Raw genomic sequence first — 23,923 nt, 5'->3', positions numbered from 1 at the left:
AAGATGTTACGTAACATCGTAACAAGACTTTCTCTCCAAAGCTTGGCTTCTGAGGCATCGTGCATAGAATAACGGATTTAAAAGCCTGTTCCTTCTCCTGCATGATCATCTGTCCAAAATTTTGCCCTCCAAGGAATGAGCAAGTTTGATAAACTTCACATCAGGCTTTATCTAAGATCTTTTTTTAATTGTGAGGCTCTCTCTAAATTGAAAAAAAGATATTTAATTAGCACCTTACCATGTGTTCAAAACTTAGCTAGGTGTCAAAAAGATACAAAAATGTACAAGGCATAGACATTGTTTTTTACCAGGTACATAAAAATGTTTTCTAGAGGCAACACATCCCCAAATGAACCAATAAACAAACAAAATGCATGAGATACTAATAAAATAATGTGCTCATTTGTGTGATAAAATGAACAAAATAAATTTGACTCTAGCAGATGTCTTCTAGCTTCAAAACTCTCCTATTCTATGTACCAATAATAGCAAAATAATTTACCTGAAGGTTCTGGAAGTTATGTTTTAATATGAGAATACCTGTGTCTCCAGTACAGTGCCTGGTAGTCAATAAGCTCTAACTGAATGAAAAAATGTAAAGAAAGTGGAATGAATTAGCATTATCCTGGAAGGCTTCAGGGCAGCCTCTTCTCGTGAACTAAACCATAAAAAAGAGGTTATAATCAGTCATTTCTCAAGTTAAATCCAGCCATACAGATGTGTTCCATCAACCTATATGCTGATGCTGATGGTGATGATAATGATGGTGATTACGATGGTGACAAAAAGAAGATGGATAGAGAATTTTAAACTCAAGAGATTGTATGCTGAAATCATACATGTATTTTAAACTCAAGAGATTGTATGCTGAAATCCATGTATTTCCATTGTAAAACAAGATCGGCCTCCTTGAGCTCCAGTATCCATGTGGCATGATGCCTGGGGCTGCGTAATGGCTCCTCCCCTTCTTCTGGTGTTGTCTCCACACTTTCTCCCATGTCCCATCCTCTCAGCAGTCTCTCCAACCAAGACCAGCTGTAAGTCACCTTTTATTTCCATGCATGCACTATTGCTTTGTTATACAAGAGAAATACTATAACTTTGTACTATGCAAAGTTAAAAAATGAAAGATAGTCAAAGAAAGATTCACAATTCAAGATAAATGTGAGAGAATATCTCTTGTGAAAATGAAGAAATTTATATTCCATTAATATTAATCTAAATGTGTCTATCAAAAGAACTTAAATTACCTCCTTATGTTATCAACTACCTCCTTCTCAGCAAGACCTTCCATGAGCATCCTATCTAAAATTACAATCCACCACCCACCTCCACGCAGATTTCCAACCTTCTTCTCCACTTTATTTTTCTCCTTATCACTTACTTCTAACATTTTATATGTTTCTGGTGTATCCGTTTATTGATACAGTCCTCTATTGAAAATTTAGGCTTCATGAAGGAATGGATTTTTGTCTCTTTTTCTTCGTAACTTCATCCCTTGTACCTAGGTCAGTGCAAGCAATATAGTAGATGTTTGATAAATGGGAGGAAGGAAGGAAGGAAGGAAGGAAGGAAGGAAGGAAGGAAGGAAGGAAGGAAGGAAGGAAGGAGAGAGAGAGAGAGAGAGAGAGAGAGAGAGAGAGAGAGAGAAGGAAAGAAAGAAAGAAGGAAAGAAAGAAAGAAAGAAAGAAAGAAAGAAAGAAAGAAAGAAAGAAAGAAAGAAAGAAAGAAAGAAAGAAAGAAAGAAAGAAAGAAAGAGGAAGGAAGGAAAGAAGAAAGAGAGGGAGGGAGGAAGGGAGGGAAGAAGGAAAGAACAGCCTCAGCCTACTTCTCTAATTTACTTCATCTGCATGATGAAGAGGCTGGGGATAGGCAGAGAGGAAGAGACGTCTGCCCCAGTGGGAGAAGTGACTTCCTGCAAGTAGCACAGGCACAGGCTTAAGCTGGTGGGGAGCAGATGGAAAGGAAAAGGGCTCTGTAAGAAGAATCTGATTTAAATGGAAAATGTATCATGGAGTCATGAGTTAAGAATCCATGACAGATGTGAGCAGTAAGGCACTGCCTATCTGCCCCTTGTCATCAATCCCGACCAGTGCCCATTGCAGCCTAGTTTTCCCAGAGCCATACCTTTTGGACCCCACCTGCGATGTTCTACCAGCCTTCAAGTGACCCTACAGAATGAAGATTAAACTGCTCCCAGTAGACTATACAACCCACAGGATCTGATGGTCTCAAATGCTGCCTCTCTAACATATGCACTTTATCTTCCTGTCGCACCAAACATGTCGTCCCAAAGCATGAGTGAGCTTGGTGCACTTGAGCCTTTGAACATGTTGTTCCATCTGATTGAGAGGCCTGGCCCGCCTCATTCTACCAACACACACCAGCTCATTCTTAAAGATCCAGCTCAGGTAGCCCCCATGTAAACACCTCTGCATACCCCCAGTGCTCCCTGCCAAACCAGCACCCCCTCTCTGTCCCTCTCTGTCCTCTGATACTTCTCTGGTATGCACACCACCAAAAGCAGCATGCATCACCTTCCAGACGTAGCGTGAACACACATGTGAATAACCCTGTAATTAGAGACACCTGCCTCACTGTCAGCCAAATGTATATACCCAGCCCTGAGCATGCCACCCTCACTTCTTGGACCCTCCCTGGAAATTCATCAGTTTTCTAGTTAAGCAGTCACTGCCCATGGGTTCTGCCATGTGCCTAATTTCATCCGTCCTAACTTAATCCCCACTTCACACATTTTGCTGTGTTTTACATGCTCTTACCTTTTCCCATTTTGCTCTCAGTTTAATCAACTTTGGGTCACTGGTTTCTGCTCTTGGAAAACCTACAACCAGCCCCTCTACATGCAAACTTCTATCACTGTCCACCCAATTCCAGTCAACGCTGACACCACACTGTCTTATCATTAGTTTTGATGCCTAGACCTCCCCAGAAGAGAAAGCTCCTTGCAGGTCGGAACAACATCCTTTTGATCATTGTAGCCCCAGTTCCTAATGGAGCACCTCACACAGGGAAGGCTCTTAATACATGTTTGCTGACTGAATGCATAGACACATGGGCAATACAGCTATGCCCTTAGCCATCTAGAGAAAGGACCATGAAGTGAGTTCTGACACTCATACTACATATTCAAAAATTAAAGAAACTAATAAAAAAGATAAATACATGTATTTTTAAATTACTGCAATAACATGCATTGGACCCTGACCTATAGTCCAAGAAGAAGTGAAAGGAAACATATAAAAAGCTACCTTGTAAAGACCTGTCAGAGAAAGAAAACACATTTGAAGTCATGGGGCTAAATGTGGCCTGAAGATATCACACAGATACTTCATTAAGCATTAAGCTGTGGATTCCAGTTTTCTGGTTTCTTACAGATCAGAACAAGTTGGGGTGGGGTGGGGGTAAAGACTCGTTAGAAATGCAGATTCCCAGACTCTCCTTTAATGCTTGAGTTTGTACTCACAGCGCTTTGAGCAAGTGACACCAGGCCACACATGCTGTAACCATGTTTGATCAGGGAAAAGTTTTTTAAAGACCACCAGGGAGTTGCTCTAATTTCCCAGAGTATTCATTGTATTTTGCTGAAGTCTTGCTTTTAAGCAAGTTTTAGGTAAGCCTGTTTCTTATGACTCTGTCATCAGAAAAGACTGTTAAAAAAAAGAAAGAAAAAGAGAGAAAGAGAAAGAAAGATAGAAGGGAGGGAGAGAGGAAGGAAGGAAGAATGAATCAAGCAAAAGTGAGGAACCTTCTCAGCTTCTTCTGGAAAAGTCACCTCTTGAGACCAATAGACATAAAATCAAGTTCTGGGTATAAGTCCTAGCTCCTTTGAAGTTTGGACTTTCCTTTCAATCCTGTAGATAATGGAGAAGGGGAATTCAGTGACACACCTCATTCAGGTGCTGACGTAAGTAACACCCCAATTTCAACTGTTTTTGAGGAAACGCTTGAAAATCCCTACCCACTCAAAAAGGGAAACAATTGAAAATGGCCTGAGCCTTTTTTAATTTCTGTAAAAAAGTCATTAAAATGTCTGTAAAGGACACTCAATTTGACTAGAAAAAGAGAGTTGATGTTCCACATAGAAAATAATTTGAAGAAGTAAGGAAATGAAAACTATTTTCAAAAGCTACTTAACTCTCCTTTTATTGTAATAAAAAAAAAGAAGATAGTGAAGCATGTCAGAATTTGTGAATTATGGATAGCTGTGGCATATTATAAAAATTTGGAAATAGCTCCTAATAAGAAAAATACAAAAATCAAATCGGTGAATCTTATACTCATTAATTCAGGTGAAAAAGTTGAGAGATAAGGTTCCATCTCTGTTAGTAAAGACTCACACTGCACTCTCAGAAGCCTGGGTACCAGTTTGTGACTCCCCAGTCACAGGAATAAAACAGAACTCTTCAAAGAAGGAGCAGAAATGCAACCTGAGGCTAACTCGACACAAACACCATCATAATTATTAACACTCAGAGCTCTTTTGGCTGAGATCTTTTTTTGAAGAGATGAAGGTTATTCTCTAAATACCACTGTTTAGCGACCAAATCTATTATCAGACAGCCCCTAGCATTTTATCTTTAGGATTCTAGTGTTTCCAGTTCTGTTTTTATATTTATCTGCAATAAAAAGGCAATTCTTGCTAGTACGTTGGATTTGGTGGAATCAGATTTACCGTCTGATTTCTCAACCTTACTCCCAAGTACAGTGTGATAGAAAAAGGCAATGCTCTTTCAAGTCCCCATGGGTTCCTGTGGCAGGATGGTGAAATTTTTGTTTTCTTTACTACTTTCCATTTCATAAGAGAATTCGTCTCCAGGAGAGGATTTCTAATGCAATTGTTGGGTACAGACCATTAAACTTGTAGGGAGGGCTGGATTTCCAACCTATGTATGTAGCTCTATGGGGGAATGCTCCCTTTATCATAAAAACCAGGAGACGAGCTGGTCCATGCAGTTTTATGAATAAAAAAGTCAGAACAGAAACACTCTTTTCATTTTAAATCCAGGAGGAAACTCTAGGACTTTCATTTTTCCCCCACATTTGCATGTTGGAGTAATGGCCTAGATTTTATGGTGTTACGCATTTAGGACGTTCTTAGTACCACCTGAAAATTATTATTTCTGTTGATAGCTAAGCTGGATGGATAGATAGATAGATAGACAGATATATAGATACAAGAACAATATAACCTACTGCTGTGCATAACCAAAAGAGTAATGGCTCTTGTTCTGTCTTTGGACCTCCTAAGATGCTAGACTCAACAATGTATTGTCTTGCATTTGTTTGGAGAGCAGCTCTAACCATATAGACATTGTTAGAAAGGCCTACAAAATTAGGAAGTTATTGTAACCATGATGGTGTTAGAAAAGGTTGGTAATTAGGAAATTGGTGGGCAGCTAGAATCATAGTGGTGTGGGAAAAGGTCTAGAATATTAGCATGGGCAAATAATTTGGGGGAAAGTACAAAGATTTCCAGAGCTCTATCGCCCCTCCTCCAATACGTTTTCCTTCCTTTTTGAAATGAGTGAGACCTACCAATAGGCCACACTGCTTTAAGAACACGTTCCAGCTTTCCAGCTGGCCAGCTCTGTCATCATAGTTCATTGAAGACTGCAGGCTCAGGAGCCCGACGGCCAAGGTTCAGAACCAGGCCCCACTGCTTGCACTGAGTGATTAAGTCCAAATAATGTCACCCCTCCTGGCCTCTGTGTCCTTCTTGTTCTAGTGGGGTTGTGAGGATTAAACAATGAGCGATGTGTTTAGTGTGGTGTCTGCCACACAGTAAGCACTTAAGCACATCGCATGAAATGAAAAGTCACACTAGAGCTGCAGTTCCCAGTCATCTCATTGGTCAAGTGAAGGAGCCAATGACTAGCTCTCAACATTTTTGTGCAAATTAGAGGCAATATGGACATCACTGCTGGGCATCTAATACGTATGGTAGCCATCACTGCTATGAATATTGTCACCATCTGTCTCGTCTCCTGGATGTATATATCACCTCCAAATAGACTAGCTTTTTGAGGGTAAGCAGGGCCAGCTTCCTGGGCGTATTAATATAACCCATGCCGTTGCATGGCACCTGCTTGATTTCATACTCTGTTGTTGCTATGTTGAAATTATTATTAATAGTTTTTTAAGACGGAGCCCCACATTTACATTTTGCATTGTGTCCACTAATTATGTAGCTGGTCCTAAGGACACAGACCATTTCTTATTGGGTGTTGTAAGCCTTGTCTGCAACTCTGGGTTGTTTACACATAGCAGATCCACGTTAAATGCTTGTGAATTGAACTTCTGTTGTCACCAATGAATAATAACTGATTTATTTGAGGCCCACTTTCAGAAATCAAGGCTCTTCCTGAACGTAAGTCTTTTTGTGGACAGGCCCTTTGGGCAATGACAGGGGTGGCTGATGACACTATTCATTCAAAGTCAAGTTTGTAAATGTAGAACTGGATGGAATATTTGCAGGATCTATGTTCATCACTGCAGACAGGAATATTTGCTAAATATTAAAAATTATTTTGGAGAGCTAGTAAAAAGCTGCAAAAATGTTAGCAAAATCACTTGAGAAAAGGTGGTTGCTAATCTTTTTTAATGTTGGCACAGTTAGCAATTGACTTTAAATACTTCCTTGATCAACATAAAAAGGCATTTCAAGGAGAAGGAAGTAAATTATAATGCCATTAACCATCACACATTGTAGAAGTACCCATTATAAGGGAAAAACCTTTCTAAGTTTTACTGTTCTGGATCTAAGTTTTTTTCGCAGAAATAAAGAATCAAATAGTACTACACTTGATTTGATTTTGGAATATTAATAGGATTATAATAGCTTTAAATTTCCTTTGACTCATTAAGCTAGAAAGTTGAAGTGCTACAAATACATGCTTTTGCTTCAAAACAGGCAGAAATGGATAACTGTAGAAAAGGATTTTCTTTTTCAGAAAGTAACTTAAAGCAAAAGGACCTATTGGAAGAAATTTTGAACCACTTTTAATACAGAATTTGGAGACTATATATACATATATATATATACACACACACACACACACAAACAAAAACACACACAAATATGTCTATATTTGTCACATAGCTTTACATGTCAAAAAATATCTTAAAACTTGTACCATCAGAGAAAGTATCAGTAACATAAAATTTCACAGCCCCCTTCTAGAACTGTGGCCTTAACGTTTTGTAGGGAAATAAAGCTTTGGTTAACCTTGGCTCTGGAAGACCTCATTAAAATAACAGACTGTCAGTTTCAAGTTTAAAATAACAGGGTTGTCAGTTTTATATGCAGGGGAACAATCTACAATTTTATTCTCTGGGAAAAGACTGTGGGGTGGAAAGGCGTAGAAAGATTGGACAACACTGCCACCTTGTGGTCATCGTGAAAGGCAGTTTCTAACCACCTGCAGGTGAGACTGGACTCCTTCTACCTAAAAGAAGGAATGATGTTGGACTGCCTTGAACTTAACTGCTTTTGTACCAGCTTTTTGAAAGCCCTTTGTCTTTAAAACACACGGACATGCCCACAGCCAGTATGTAATTTATAATCTCAAAATTACAGAAAATCAACAAGACACTTTCTGCTTGTTGGTAACCTGTAATACCTGTATCTCAATGACTTGATGTGATTAATTTTCAAGAGAGGGGGTCTTGTGAAAAGAATGAGAACCAAGAAAAACGTTTAAAATACGCATTTTCCTTTTTAAAAACTTCCACATGTCTGGTTGCTTGTTACATGAGTATCTTGGTTGAAATTCGTCAAATTGTTAATATATGATTTGTATACTTTTCTGGATGATTGTTATACTTCAGTAAAAATAAATAAATGTAAGCCAAACAATCTCTCCCACACAGGCAAAATATCAGCAGATGTTACAAAGCTAAATGCAACATGTTCTCATTTAAAGAAACAGAAACAATTGTAGAGAGAGGCTGGATCCCAACCAGACTTCAAACGCAACCTAATTTCAACTCAGTTCTTTCCTGGTGCACTTTGGGCAATTGATTAGGGGGAGGCAGTAAAGCGCAGAAGACTGGCATCAAAGAAAAGGGATGAAAATGAGTTCTGTTGATTTGAAGTACAACCTACCCAAAGAATTAAGAAGGACATGCTGAATGCTCTAGTGTTAGGCTAATGGCTTGCACTGAACTCATCCAAACAACTCAGCCCCTCTCATACCACTGGCCCTCACTCCTGATGTGCTCAGGAAGGACCTGTGTTCTCAGTAAGGTAGCCGTGAGCCACATGGGACAAACGTGAGCACCTGAGATGTGCTGCACACAGAACTGAGATGTGTTGTAAGTGTAAAACCCACACCAGATTTTGAGAACTGTGCCATCCAATATGGCAGACATGAGTCACGTGTGACCACAGAGCACTAGGAGATGTCTACAGACTGAATTGAGGTATGCTCTCTGTGTAAAATAAACACTGGATTTTGAAGTCTTAGTACAAAAACAATAATGTGAAATAGCTCATTATATTTTTTCAGATTCATTATATGTTGAAGCAATAATATTTTGGATAGGTTGGGTTAAACAGAATACATCATTAAAATTAACTTCACTTTACTTTTTTAATGTCACTGCTGCAAAATTTAAAATTACAGAGGTAGCTTGCACTTGTGACTTACATTATATTGCTGTTGGATATTGCTGCTGGAGACTCTCATGGCTTCTTGGCTCAGAATGGCCAGTCTGCCATTTTACAAGGTTGTTCCTCTCCCACTTTAAAATGGGGAATTTCTGACATCTTTGACACTTCCAGGAGACTAAAAGAATCCATTTAAATTATTGGATGCTAAGATGGAAAGGTGAAAGTCAAGTACAATTATGCCACTTGGGTCTAATCATAAGAGGAATAAATGTCACCCCTCATTGGTGTCCGATAAGGTAAATTGGATCTTTAAGGTAACCAGATGGCTCCCAGAGAAGATAATTTACCTCACAGGGGTAAAAACTTGATTTGGAAAAAAAACAGTGCACTTTAGTCACCCTCTGCCATCTGTGCCCATGGTGATAGTTCTACTCATGAAGAACTTCATCTCAGAGTACCCTAATAATATATTAACTTACTAGACTTTATTAAATCTTTAAAAAGATTGTGGGGGGTGGCAGTATTTTCCTCATTTTGAAACCAATTTGTAGGGAAATTATGTCTTTGCCAAAGTCACAGTTGAAGCAAACACATCTCCATGCATCAGGCCCTTCTGCTTCTTTGCCCTATTAAAGATATCAATGAGCTTTTGCCCCTCAGGGTCCCTCCACTAAAAAGAGCTCTTCCAACTCTTCTACCTGGAGAATGCTATTCATCCTTTAAGGCCCAGTTCAACTTCCAACTCTTCCTCGGAGCCTCCCTCAGTCCCACCTCCTCAATAATACAATGTTGATTATACTTCTCAGGCCCTACAACCCTTAAGTGAGTGAGCCATTTATGCTCATTTATGTGTAACTCTCTTTCCTCCCCCAGGTAGCAAGTTCTCTGAAGGCAAGACCATCTCATGTATAACATTGTGTTCCCAGTACACTGTAGACATTAAACAGATGTGTGTGTGTGTGTGTGTGTGTGTGTGTGTGTGTGTTTCGTTGAACTGACTACCCATAAGTAGACCCTAAGCAACCATTTCTTTATAAAATAGAGAGGTTTATAAGAAAGACACCCCTCCCTATGGCAATAAGTTTATTTTGCAAGTAAAGGCATCTAGAATTTAATTTTCATTTACAATTTAATTGGGACACCCAGAATTTAAGTTTACCCTCTGCCTCCTTTATTTTACTTATGCATTCGTTCATTCATTCATTTGCTATCTATTGAGTGCTATGGTGCCTGATGGGACACTCATCTCTTACTTAGGATGTGGTGAACACAAAGGACAGAGGCTCTGTCCCTATGTCACCTACTGACTGAGAGACCCACAATCACAATGAATGGAGAAATCTTTATAACAAAAAAAAACAGAAGGATCTCTGTGAGCACATACTGGTGAGGTCCTAAGTAACTCCAGGTATCAAGGAAGGAGCCCTAGAAGAAGTTGAGACCCACAGAAGGAATTATCCACTAAGTCATGTATAGACTACATGTTTGAGGGAGTTTATAGGTATCCTGGGGTCCTCTGATTTACATTCTTGGATGCATTTATTAGTATGTCATTCTGATGTTCTTCGAACTTTCTTAGGCCAAAATCACTGGCAAGTAAAGCAATTCTCAATTAAATCTATGAAGGAAAAGGCAGAACATTGTGTTATATCATAAATAGAACATAATAGATTCAAAAATAGCATTTATTACACACTACACAATACAAATCTAGATAGTTAAGTATAAATCAAAACATACATGCCCAAGAGAGGTTTAAAATGCTTTTTGTTGCCTATTCCATAAGAGATTTAGGGCAACCTATCTCTACCCTAAATGACTTTAGAATTTAGATAAATCTAAATTTCCACCTATCACTTGCTGACTGTTTTTCTGTGCTGCAACTAAATTACTTTTCCAATGTGTGTACATCTTTGCGGATACTCTCACTGTTGGATGGAATCATTTTTGCAATATCTTACTTAAGAAGGCCCTGCTCAATTACATCAATCTCAGGTAATTGTCATTCCCTAGTAAGTTCCAAGTAGTTATAGTTGCTTCAGAGAAAGAGACCAGAATATGCATCTATTTCTAGCGTTAGTCAGGAAGAATATAGCCCCAAGCATTTGGAATCAAATGATGAATCCTAAAATATTCAGGAATGCCTAAACTCAACGTGTAATGCATACCTCCTTACCATTTTTTTGAAATTAGCAAACATGCTTGTAATGTTCTGGATTTTATTCCCTAAAGATGAGATTTCAATATTTTGAGAGTAACTTTAGGTGGTTATGAACTTAACAGAATCACTGCATTATGTCAATCATAAGTAAAAGCAGAGACTGTATGAATTTTCTGAGTATTATCAGACCCTCTGAAGGGGTTGCCCATTTAAATAACAGTTGGCAAATAATTAGAATTTTTTTGCAGCAAGACGGGGTATTCAGAATGTCAAACTTTTTTTCACATTGGCAAACTTGGACTATTAAGTATATAAGCTTTGTTTGGCAGTTTCCTGAATTAACGCTTATTTCCAGGTTAGTCCTATGCCAAGAGATCAGTCTATGCCACTGCCATTATCTTGTTGGCTACATCGGGAAGTTAAGGAAAAGTGGGGGAAATCTGCTTGTCAAGCCACAATGAATTTTCAAAAGTTTTCATTCCATAGTGATAGAATAGATGATGGTGGCGTCAGGGGTCAGTTTTTAAATATCCAAACTGCTTCACTGTGCCTTATAGAACTGCTAGAAATACTGAATTCCTTCTGCTCTTTTGAAAATACATCTGAGATCTTCCTATCTGTCATTATGAAGACCGCATATCTAATAACCTAATTTAGAATCAGCACTTCTTAAAATCCATACTCTAGATCAGAGAAGGCTCCTTGGGGATGTCTGCACCTACACAGCCAAAATAATGCCTGAAAATGACAGAGACCAAAGTTTGCAACCTGAGGAAGATAGTCTCAAAAGCGAAGAGCAGAAAGTGAGAGAGTGAAGACTGAGTAGATCCAAGGTCAGAAAAGAAGCAAAAGGGCACTTTACCAGGTGATGGGCAGAGAAAAACAGAATCCACTCTTGGCAACTGAAACTAGCTACAGATTGCAAGGGAACAAAGCAATGCAAGAGAAAAGGTTGAGGGTTCTGTCTTAATTCCATTTGCAGGAGGAGGAACAAGGATACGCTTATACTTGTGATGTCCGAGGGGTAGTAGATTGGGTGGGGGGTTATCACTTTGTGTGTAAATGTCTAACTATTACACTGTTTTGTAAACCTGAAGCTAATAAAAAAAAAAAAAAGAATAAACTTATGCTCTGAGGTCAAGCCTTGTCTATGGAGACCCCAGAACTGCTCAGAGAGGGGAAGTGACTTGCTTTCGGTCAGGCAGCAAATACTTAGTCCTCTTTATGAGAGACACTGATGTCTGTCATTGGGAATGCTTAAGTGGAGTCCAGGTGTCTGTCAAGAATGCTCTGGAAGCTTTGGACCTCTGCATGAGCTCTGCTGAGCCTCTGCATGCCATGATTCAGTGATAAAACCACTCCTTGCAATTACTGATATTTTCAGTCTTGAGAAGTAAATGGTGCCACGATGTAGGTACCCGCTGTGCCAAGTAATACTTTGATTTCACCTGCTTTGCCACAGATCAAATGTCTTCCTATCTTTCTTCCTTTCGCTATTGAATTCAATATTAGTTTGATGTCAAACTGTGTCACCTCTCAATGCTTACTTCCCTGACTTGCCTAAGAGGAGACTTGCCTAAGACACAATACCTTAGGGAATAAGGCACCCTCACAGCATCAGCTATAAACATGAAGATTTCAAAGTTTGTGGTTTTCTTAAAATCTGCTGCAAAAATCTGACCTGAGCAGCATAGGAGAATATTTCTGATGTGTCCAATATGTTTTTCCACTTTGAGGACCGTGTTTGCGAGAAAAAAAATCCCATCTGTCTTTTCAGGGTCATGTCCTTAATACGGTGTCATCATGTAGCCAAGAAACGCCAAACCTGAAGCCCATGGGGATGATGCAGACTCTTGAAATTTTTCATCCAATTCTCAGTCCCCTAAGAAACTCAACAAAACTAAGCATGGTCTTTTTGAACCTTCAAAGATTCTCTCACTTCCTACCAGTTTTTTCAGACTTTTAGTTTTTCCTACAAAACACGTGTGTTTATCTCCTTGGGGAGTAATGCGAAAAGTACCATACCGCAGGGAGAAAATACATCACATGGTAATAGACTAGAGCTTGTTACTGAATTCCCTTGGAATGTCTGAGAAAGCCCAGAACGTGAGGCTGGTTTTAGGTTGTGCAGTGACTCAAATCCTCAGTAGACTGCTGGGTGTGTTGTGTGGCCAAAATCTGCTTTGGCTTCACTGACAAACTGCATGTAACAAGACCCTGCTCTCATCCCCAAGACTTATTTAGAAGGTTCCCAAAAGAAAACCTGTTACAAGTGATTTCTCCTAGCACGCAAGACCCACTGAAACATTGCTCTATAGACAGGGACAATCTGACACATGAAAAATAACACCGAAGAGTTTCACAAACTGAAAAAAGGTGATGTTCTAGTGAATAGAATGCTAAGAGCCATATCAGAAGAATGGACTTGAGTTCAGGCTTCAACATAAACGAAGCAAGTATATTCAGCACGTCATGTGTCTCCAGCTTCCTTGTTGAGCTACATGGCATTAGTAACCCCTACTTCCTCAAGAATATTAGGAAGATTGCATTTAGAGATATTTGGCCACATCAGAAAAATTAGTATTCCCACCGAGACTTAGGGACTTTAAATACTCTACTCCAGACTGTCTGTATGTGTTTTCTGACTCACTGTAAGTTACCGAGAGAAGTTGTGAACAGGTACATTCACAGACCTATGTTTGACCACTAAAGGAGTATGTATGGTTTGAATTCTAATGCAGGTTCACACAGTGAATTGAGTTACTTGGGACCATAATGAAAGATCATTTTTCTCTAAAGTAAAGTCGGATGAGGTCACTGTCTTCGAAACTGGATGATTACACTCTCAGGTTGCAAAAATGGCATTGTGTATCATGAATTTCCTTTAACTTGACCAAGTAAAGTGGCCTTGTACATGAAGTAAAAATGAGGCTGCCTCTGTTTCTTTAAACAGATTGTTTTCCAAAGCTAACAACTGACCTTCAGCCTATTAAATATTCACATTATTTTTTCCCCTTCAATATGTATTATTTAGTATATAACCCTTTAAATATTAACCATCTTCTTTCTGAAGGTATGGTATATATTATTTACATCCAGTCACATTATGTTTTCATATAGATGAAATAGACACATTGGAATCTTTCTGAAATTGTGAGCAAATAGGGCATTCTTCCAGGTGCACACAACAAGTATCCAGGGAAGTGAATTCTGGTCAGGGCATGATTGAAAGAGGATAGCAGGTGGCCTTCTCACAGTTCACTTCTCACACTTCACAGGGAAGATCCAAGGAAATAAAAGGTCCAGGGTAGATGTACTTTGGACCTCAGGTAGACACACAGCCATGGGCAAAGTCTCTTGGAGGAGATCAAATATGCCCATCAAAGGACCCACATAGGAGACAAAGGTAATAACAGTTCAAAAATTCCCCTAATCAGAATTTAACAGGTCACTTGCTTAGAAAACCAAAGGTACAGGAAACAGTATGTCTTTATAAGGATTATAAAGACAGTTTAAGATGGAATTCATTCCATTTTTAGTTCAATTCTCATAGTTTTTCCTCAAGCCAAGATCACCTTTGAGATCTCCCAGGCTCTTCCATCATACCTGTGTCAATTACACCTGGAATGACATTCGAGATGACAGGAGACTAGAATCCTAATTAGAGGATTGGAGAGGATCGTCTGAGATTCCCCTCTTGCTTGGGGGATAATCAGGTCAAGGAAAAGTACATGTTATTATTTTTTTTTTGAAAGCCTGCAGAATTTGCCCATGTCTTTCTTCCTCTCCAAAGGAAAGTCCAAAAGACTAGCTGGTGGATAATCAATCATTTTTGAAATCTTGCTTCCTTTAGCAGATAATCAGCAATGCTGTTCATATATGTATTCACGTAACAAATGTTTCTGAAGCACCTGGGACATGCACAGCACTGTTTACCAAGTCTCTGCTGTAAAGCACATATCCCTGGGAGTCACTTAAACAAAGATACTCCTTCACAAAAGGAGGAGCTGAAACCAGAGCGGTGACTGAATGTGATGGCTTCTGCATGGATAAAGTCAGACTGCCAGTGAAGGTGAAAACACAGGAGGCCATGAGGCATTTTTTTTGTTTTGTTTTTAATCCCTCTGGATAGAAACAACTAATTATCCAGCTTCTTAATCATCTCCATGGCTGAGGTCAGAGGCCATCAAAAAGCAAATAGCAAAGTCTTATTGGCTTGGGAGGGAATACGGTTTTCCGCAGAAAGGAAATTTTCAGACAAATTGATACTGCGCTCCCTTAGCCCTTTTCTTTGTCATGACTATTGCATTTAGCCCCTGTCTGTTTACCCCCCTAGAAAGGAAAGCTATGAACACTTCCAGGACAGTGACTATATACTGGCCATATTTGTTTCCCCAGAATGTAGCATAAAACCTGACTTATTAGAAGGCACGTAAGAAGTATTTAATGAATGAACACTAGCAAAAAACCTTTTCTTATTTAACCAATGTATTAGAACTTTTTCTAAACTATAATACCCTTCCTTGTCTTGTTAACTAGATTTCACTGAAAGTTTTTGCTTACTAAGTACTGAATCAAAATATATCAGTCCTGGTGCTATAGACTAGTCGACTCCAAAATGTTTTGATCTCACGTCTTTATCAGCAAAATACCAGAATCACAGACACCCGGTGTATTTATAACTATGCATAAATTGTATAGAAACGTTACTGAACTAATGTACATTCTGTACCTTGCAAAAGTTATACAAAAATTAGAAATGTGAAGAATGAGATAAAGAATCTTTATTATTTTTACTTTGTAGTGTTGCAGATGTATTGAGAGTAAGAGAAATGTCACGCCTGCCATTTTATTGTTGTTCACTTGTGCTTGCATTGTTTGAAATGAAAGAAACTCAAACTTTCTTTGCAAAAGTCATTGTAAGTCACTCATCCATTGAATGAGTTAGTTAAAACTACATAATCTAATCCATACATGCATTTCAGCACATAGGAACTGTGATAGATTTCAATACTCCAGGAGCAAGCTAATGAGAGCAGACGGAGGTGCCACTGGGAGCCCCTTTCCACTCTGGAAGTTTTACTCTTTCCACAGAAAAACTGAAAAATGGCCATCACCATATGGACTGATTAAGAGGCATATAAATCTGTAGATAGATTAAATATTAGGAAAGCATAATCCCTCTTATATTTTTATATTTACAAAATAGAAGTAGAACTTCTAATGTTTCATTTTGAATCACATTGAATCACCGTGCACACCCCAGAGATGTTCACACACCCCCACCACCAATCCAACACACACTTTGGAGACCATGACTACAGGCAATGTCCCTATTAAGCCTAGTAGTTAAGAGTAATGATTCTGAAGTTTACGTTTGAATTTGAATCTCATGTCCACCATTTACTTGCATGGCAGGTTTTTTTCCCCTCTCTAAGCCCCCATTTTCTAGTTGCAAAAAGGGTATAATGATAATACTTCAGCACAGACAGTGTTGTGAAAATTGAATGTGAGTGCCTTACAGCAGACATATGAAAAGATGCTCAACATTACTAACCATCAGGGAAATACAAATTAAAACCACAATGAGATAACACCTCACACCTTTCAGAATGGCCTTCATCAATTAATCAAAAAAAAAAAATGTTGGGCCGGCCCGGTGGCGCAGGCGGTTAGAGCTCCATGCTTCTAACTCCAAAGGCTGCCGGTTCGATTCCCACATGGGCCAGGGGGCTCTCAACAACCAAAAAAAAAAATTAAAAATTAAAAAAAAAATGTTCAAAAAAAAAAAATTAAAAAAAATTAAAAAAAAAAATGTTAGAAAGTAGAGAAAAGGGAACCCTCATGAAATGCTTATAAGATTGTAAATTGGTGCAGCCACTCTGGAAAACGGTACAGAGGTTCCTCAAAAAATTAAAAATAGAATTAATATATGATCCAGCAATTTCACTTCTGAATATTTATCCAAAAAATTCCAAAACACTAATTCAGAAAGATAGCATTCACCCCTTCACTTGCATGTGGAATTTAAATTACAAAATAAACAAAACAGAAACAAACTCATACGTACAGAAAGCAAATTGATGATCACAAATGGGAGGAGGATTAGAGGATGGTTGAAAAAGGTGAAGGAATTAAGAAGTACAAAATGCCAGTTATGAAAATAGTCACAGGGATGTAAGGTACAGCATAAGGCAGAGAGTCAATAATATTGTAATAACTGTGTATGATGTCAGAGGGGTACTGAATTTATCGGGGTGATCACTTCATAAGGTATATAAATGTCTAATCACTATGTTGTATGCCAGAAACTAATATAATAATATATGTCAACTGTAATTGATAAATGCATTTTTAAAAATTAATTCATTTTTAGAAAGGAATGTGAATGCCTTAGCTCAATGAAAGCTCACAGTTAGTCCCAATTACTTTGAATCAGTTACTGACCTAAGCTAAATCCAGCAAAGCTCTCGAACACTATCTGCCCTGACAACAGTCTCATTTTTTCCCCAACTTTTCATTATTTTTAACTTTTCCAAAAAACACTGAAATGGTTGAAAACAATAATGATAAAGTGAATATTCTTATACCTCTCTGTAGACTCAGTAATGGTTGACGGTTTTGCTACTTTTCAAGTAAGTAAAATAAAAAATAACACTCTATTCTTAAATATCTCAGCACGAATCTCCTAAAAGTAAGGACAGTCTCCAATACAACCACAATGCCATGATTACATTTCAGAATATTAACAGTAATTCGATAAGATCATCTACTATTTTTTATTCAAAATTCCCGTTACTTCAAAACTCACATCCAAATCCAGGATTCAGTTAATCAATAGCATTTGGTTTGTTATACTTTTAGAGTCTCTTTTCATTTACAGCAGTCTTCATTCCTTTCCTCCCTTCTCCGCCCCCCCCCCCACTTTTGAAGAGACAAGGCCAGCTGAGTTACAGAATATCTCATATACTGGATATGTTTGCTCATGTATTTCTGGTGTTACTTAGTTTGTACCTCTATCCCCAGTATTTCCTGTAAACTGGAAGTTGTTAAGTCAGTATCTTGAAGAGATTCAGGGTAAACATTTGGGACAAGATTACTTTTTAAATGAAGTTGTCAGACAACAGTATGTGGACAGTCCTTTCTGCTCTTTCTCTTTGCTAATCCCTTTTGTTATAGCAATCACTCCACCTTATCCACTTCCTCCTTCTTTTGTCTAATTTTACAATTCTGTAAGAGTGAGTGTAAAAATGGTACCACTGCCTTCCTAGAGTCAAGTATTCAGAATCCTTTGACAGGCTTTAAACTAAGAGTGTGTCTTTTCTGATGCCAGTATTTGAAATTGTCAGAAAGTAAGACAAACTCTGGATAAGTCATAAAGGGGGGCTCATGTTTTCCTTATGGACCCCAACAGCATTTATTTGGATCAGAGTCTTATGGCATAACAGAAGTTGTTGTTTAACTTTCAGGATCTCTCAATAGCATAAATGAAAAAAATATTTTATACTCAGGTATTACTAATATTACTAATATTACTGCACTTAATGCTGGAATATAAAATACTGGAAAATGGTAAATACAATTTGCAAGTATTGGAGAAAGTTAATTTGTCCTAGAATAGCTCATTTGGGAAACAGAGAAAAGAAATTGTTGTCCTATATTTGATCCCAGGTCTTTGTTCCCATCAGCTTTGCATTATTAAGGAATTAGGGCGCACTGTTATTGTCAATAAGATATTTGTACTAAGGGTACTTGTTAACATAAAGCTTAACTCTCTATTGTGTGCACTTAAATCTGTAGGAAAAAAATACAAAAACTAGCTCAGGTCTGGAGCTACAGCAAAGTAGTCGCATATATTATTCAGAAATAAAAATAAGAGAAAATATTTCTAAACAGTGTGAGAATTGAAAATTTTTCTTGATATTGAAAAAAAAACTGCAGTCATTCAGATGTTCTTCAGAATCAAAGGCATGTTCCTCTCTAGTGGCTAATAGTGTCCGTTTTTTCCAACTGTCTGCATCACCATCCCAGTGGGAAAGTGAATTGGCTGATGTTTCCGTGCAGAATGTTAAAACAGCATTTACATCTCTCACTGCTCCTTTGTTGTTATCCTTCAATTGCACAATGAAAATGCCTGGTACTGAAACGCCAGGGTGAACACGGCCTGATTATAAAATGTGCTGTGGTGACTAGTCAGAGAGATCAACATACTCCTCACTTAGCCGGATACAGCAGCACGAGTCCTCTGGCCCCTTTTCAGAAAAGAGGCACATTGTGTGACCCCAACTATGTTGTGTGAGCGATATTGTCTATGACCTGGTAATAGAATGGGACAATTAAATCCATTTTCTCAATCAACATTTATGGAGCACCTACTGTGTACAAAAAGATGTGTGATCAATTTGTCCTGGTTTGCCCAGGACTTTCTAGCTTTAGCATTGAAAATTTGGTGTCCTACAATCCCCTATGTCCCAGGCAAACTGAGATGACTGGTCACTCGACCCGTACTAATCACAAATTAGTACATTGTCCTTGCATCAAGAAGCATGTGATCGCGGAGACAATCAGAGAAGTACATGTGCTGCACTTGGATGCCATATCTTTTATCCAGAAGAACTCCTCAGACTTTTTTCTTTTTACCTTTTATGACTGACATTTTGAGAAGCACAGGCCAGTGGTTTCATAGAATGTTCCTCAGTTTGGGTTTGTCTGATGTGTCCTCATCATTGGGTTAAGGTTCTGATTTTGGCTACATAATCATAGAATGTTCCTCAGTTTGGGTTTGTCTGATGTGTCCTTGTCATATCACCCCAACAGGTGCATGATCATTGATTTGTCCTGTTACTTTGGTCACTGGGTTAAGGTGGGGGCCTGTTCAGTTTCTGTCCTACAAAATGGCCAGTTTTCCTTTTATAATAGTATGTAATCTGTGGAGGGTACTTTGAGATTGTGTAAATATCCTCTTCCCTATCAAGCTTTTACCCAATATTTTGTTGCATTTTTACTAGTTTGCTAGGGCTGCTGTAACAAACTACCACAAACTGAGTGGCTTACAACACAAAAATTTGATGTTTCACCGTCTGGAGGCTGAAAGTCAAAGACCCAAATGTCAGCAGGGCTGGTTCCTTCTGAGGGCGGGGAGGGAGAATCTACTCCAGGTCTCTCCCCAGCTTCTGGTGGATTGCTGGCAATCTGTGGTGTTCGTTGGCTTCTAGATGCATCACGCTATCTTTGCCTTCATCTTCATAAGGTCTTCTCCCTGTGTGTCTCTGTCTTGGTAGCCAAATTTCCCCTTTTTATGAGAGCAAAGTCATAGTGAATTAGGGTCCACCCTAATGAACCCATTTTTAACTTGATCATCTGCAATGACCGTATTTCCAAATAAGGTCACATTCACAGGTACTGGTAGTTAGCACTCCAAAATCTTTTTTTTTTTTGGGGGGGGGGGTTTGTGGAGGAAGGGTGCACAATTCAACTCACAACAGCATCTACTGATGATATTTGCTGAGATCAATTATTACTATGATGGTTGCAGTATGGTGGTTTTTCTCACTATCATTCTTTCAACATTAATCAGTTGGTGTTTGGGAGGGGTTGTTTCTTTTATAATTGATAAATAGAGAATAAACATCCATCAATGGCTGGCTAGAAATAATGCGTATCATTAAAACAAAAGATAAAAAGCACATAAGATACACACAATCTGCACCTGGAGAGTTGAGCAGGAAAGGACAGGCTCTTATTGCAAATCTCCTTGCCCAGTCAGCATGGCTGGAAGGAGAGCCAGGGGCAGCCTGTGGACCAAGGTCACAGGAATGGGGAAAATTGGAGAGTGTAAGTTTCAAGCTATCCTAAACATTTCCTGTGTGTAAGCTACTCTTGGATTTTTTTCACACAAAAGCAACATCACACTATTTGAGGATACGGACCAGGTTCTCTGATTCAGCATTCTGGTCCTCTTCAGTACTTTATGGGTGAGCAGACATTTCCCAGTACGGAAGCCTCCGTCATCATCAGAGTCACAGTTAAGCAGAGGCCAAAAACTGTAATTCTGAAACGACTGAGAAACATGACTGAGGCCAAAATAAAATGTCAGAGTTCTTTTATTTCTGTGTGTTCACTCTCAAACCTCACAAAAGATCTCAAATCTATGTTCCATCCACAATAAACATAGAATAGTTTGCATCCAAAGGCCATTGATCTCAAATGTATAATAATGTCGTTAAATCTCAGTGGTTCTCCCTTCTTGGGTGCTGTATAAGTTTGGTAGGAATGTTGTAACAAACTACTGCAGACTGGGTAGCTTGCGCCACAGAAATGTATTGTCTCACAGTTCTGAAAGTTAGAAGTCCAAAATCAAGGTGTCAGCAAGGTTGCTTCCTTCTGAGGACTGTGAAAAAAGGATCTTTTTCAAGCTCTTTCCTTGGCTTGTAGGTGAATGTCTTCTTCCTGTCTCTTCCCATCGTCCCCTCTCTTCATTTCTGTGTCCAAATTTCCTCTTTTTGTAAGAACACGAAATATTGGATTGGGGCACCCTAATGACCTCATTTTTAACTTTCTTACTTCTGTAAAGACCATATTTCCAAATAAAGTCACAGTCTGAGTACTGAGGGTTAGGTCTTCAGCATATGAATTTAGGGGGAAATTCAACCTATAACAGATACGTTTCAGTGATAGAATTTCCCAGGGTTTATGTAGGCAGAACAGGAAAGCAAGTTGTGACTGCATGAACCTAGATGTGAATTAGGGAACCAGAATGGTACTGAAGCTCTCTCCCTACCTTTTCCCCAGGTGCTGTCAGTGCTGAGCCTGAAAATACTAAAGATGGTGTTACTAAGCTTCTCCCGGCCATCCATCCATAGGACTGAGGATTTTACACTTACCTGTATTTGGAATGACTTTTTCCTCTCTGGCACTAGAGATTCTTAAATGGGTTTGGATTGCTGCTCACCATCCATGTGTGTGCTCTATGGGCCTATCAATTAGTCAAGAGCAGAGGTTACCAGCAGCTGAATGAGTGACAATATATATTTCTTACAGAAACAAGTAGACCATTGGGAAAAGGGTTTTTATCTCTTGGTGTACCATTTAAGTGCATTTATCTGACATCCAGGCAAATGAATTCTAAAGAACATATTTAGGGTGTTTGCAGTAGGGCACACCTATATCTCCCAGCTGGAGAGGGACCCAAAGTCAGTTGAGATGCTGCATAAGTTTTCAATTCAAAGAATGGGAGGACAAAAGATGGAAAACAAAAAGCCAATTACCTGAGAACTCCCTGCCAGAAGCTAGAGGAAGATTGAGAGAGGAAGCTATGCTTTCCTAGGCAGTAAATCGTATAGCTCTCTTTAAATGGACAAAGAGTTTGTTCTAGCCCTATCACAGATTCTCTCACCTTCACCTGTGTTGTGTCCTTGTGTAGAAAGGGACAAGGTTTGGGGAGAATATTCATTGTCTTTCCTTGCTTTCTTGATCAGGTCACAGACATAAAAGAGAAGCTGAAGCTCTCTAAAAAGGTCTGGTCGGCGTTGCCCTACACCATCTGCAAGGATGAGAGCGTGACAGCAGGCACGTCCAATGAAGAGGAATGCTGGAACGGGCACAGCAAAGCCAGGTGAGGGGTGACTCATGGTTCTTCTGGTCAGGGCTTTGCACATCCAGCGGAAGGCTCTCCTGGCACAACTCTGCAGATCTGTTTATGCAAAATGCAATGGAGGGTGGAGGGACAAGTCGTCACTTAGCGACAGCTGTTCAGAGTGACAGGTTTGATGGGCACCTGGGAGCACTTACTCTCAAGGTGCCATTAAGCGTGGAATCCTTGTTCTGAATGCCTTGCCTCAGGATGAGGATGAAGGAATGGTGACAGATGCCAGGTTACGGATATCCTGAGATCACAAAGAGCTTTTTATGTTCACTTAATGGCTTTAATATAGCTGAGCTATTTTTGTTCGTAGTTAAATTTTCAGGGCTTACTGGTTTTTTCCACCACAAGTCAAACAGGAAGTAAAAATTCAAGTGTAATTTTTTCCCCTTTGGAGAAAAACATTTTTTGAAGTGCTCATTGGAAGGGGTAGGGAAAAATAAAGTGACCAAGGGACAACCAGGAAAGCATTCTCATAGGTCCTGTGCCTTGGAAAGTCCTATTGGAATTTTCTGATGAGAGATGGTCTTTTTTCATCCTGCTGCTCTTCTGCCCGGTGCTGCTGCCACTTGCGATGGAATTTCTGAATTTTTTGATTTAGCCCAAAAATGGGCTTGGCCTGAGTTTTCATAGGGTGGAGAAGTTGGATGGGGAAACTGGCTAGGAGTTGGCAAGCAGGGCAGGAAACCAGGAGAAGAGTCTGCCGGAACCTTCCCCAGCGGAGATGCTGGTGGGTAGAGCAGCTGGTAAATGGGCCTCAAGGAATCCTTGGGGATGGACCAGCAGGTGGAGAAGCTAAGAGGAGGAGGGCTCTGTTCTGGGACCTTATTGGCCTGTTCCAAGCAGATGAAGAAGCTGTGATAAAAAGGCAACAAAAAGATACCTGGATATTAAGTTCAGAAGAAACTGCAGAAGGTAAGCAGGGGTGCACATGAGGTGCTCATTTGCTGTTATTTCTTACACTGCTGAGTTGCGTTTCTTAGCATCCATTGGTCATATTATTAGCCATGCTAGGGAAAGCTTAGCAAAGTGAAAACTGGACGGCTATAGAAAAAGCTGTAATATTTCAAGTTGCCCCAAAATATCCACGAGATACAGAGATATCTCTGTATCACGAGATACGGAGAGATATTCACAATATCAATGACATGCGCCTCATAAATGCCTCGTAATTTACCAATGTCTGGCCTTTTAGGAAGGAGACCTTTGGCCCACAAATTCAGCTGATTTAACAGCTGCTAATGTGTCCTTTCCTAATGAGTGTGCAGAAAGACACTGCAAAGGGTGACGAGATGGCCTAATGAATAAAGCGGTTAATTTTTTGAGCTGCTCTGTTGCCCATCTGTGTTTACCTTTCAGCCTTGGCTAAAATGAAGGCTGTGTTTTGAAACACATTCCCATGAATGTGTTACAGGTTGCTGAATATTGGCGCATATGCAGTTTCTTACAAAAGGAAATACAAAGAATGGTTGCAAGCAGGGATTGGGGA

General features: G+C 39.3%; 1 protein-coding gene across 2 annotated transcripts in view; it reads left to right on the top strand.

The window, feature by feature from the left end:
- Nucleotides 1–23,923, top strand: part of GPC6 (glypican 6) — a 1,046,737-nt gene that overhangs the window by 1,002,234 nt on the left and 20,580 nt on the right. For both annotated transcript variants that reach the window (XM_081045970.1, XM_081045969.1), the window contains one exon: nucleotides 22,271–22,407. In XM_081045970.1, coding sequence (XP_080902096.1) covers nucleotides 22,271–22,407 — 137 coding nt within the window. The remainder of the gene's footprint in view (nucleotides 1–22,270; nucleotides 22,408–23,923) is intronic.

The sequence above is a fragment of the Rhinolophus hipposideros genome (assembly GCF_964194185.1).
Source record: "Rhinolophus hipposideros genome assembly, chromosome: 4".
Classification (NCBI taxonomy): Eukaryota; Metazoa; Chordata; class Mammalia; order Chiroptera; family Rhinolophidae; genus Rhinolophus; species Rhinolophus hipposideros.
This window is presented reverse-complemented; position numbering and strand designations above follow the sequence as displayed.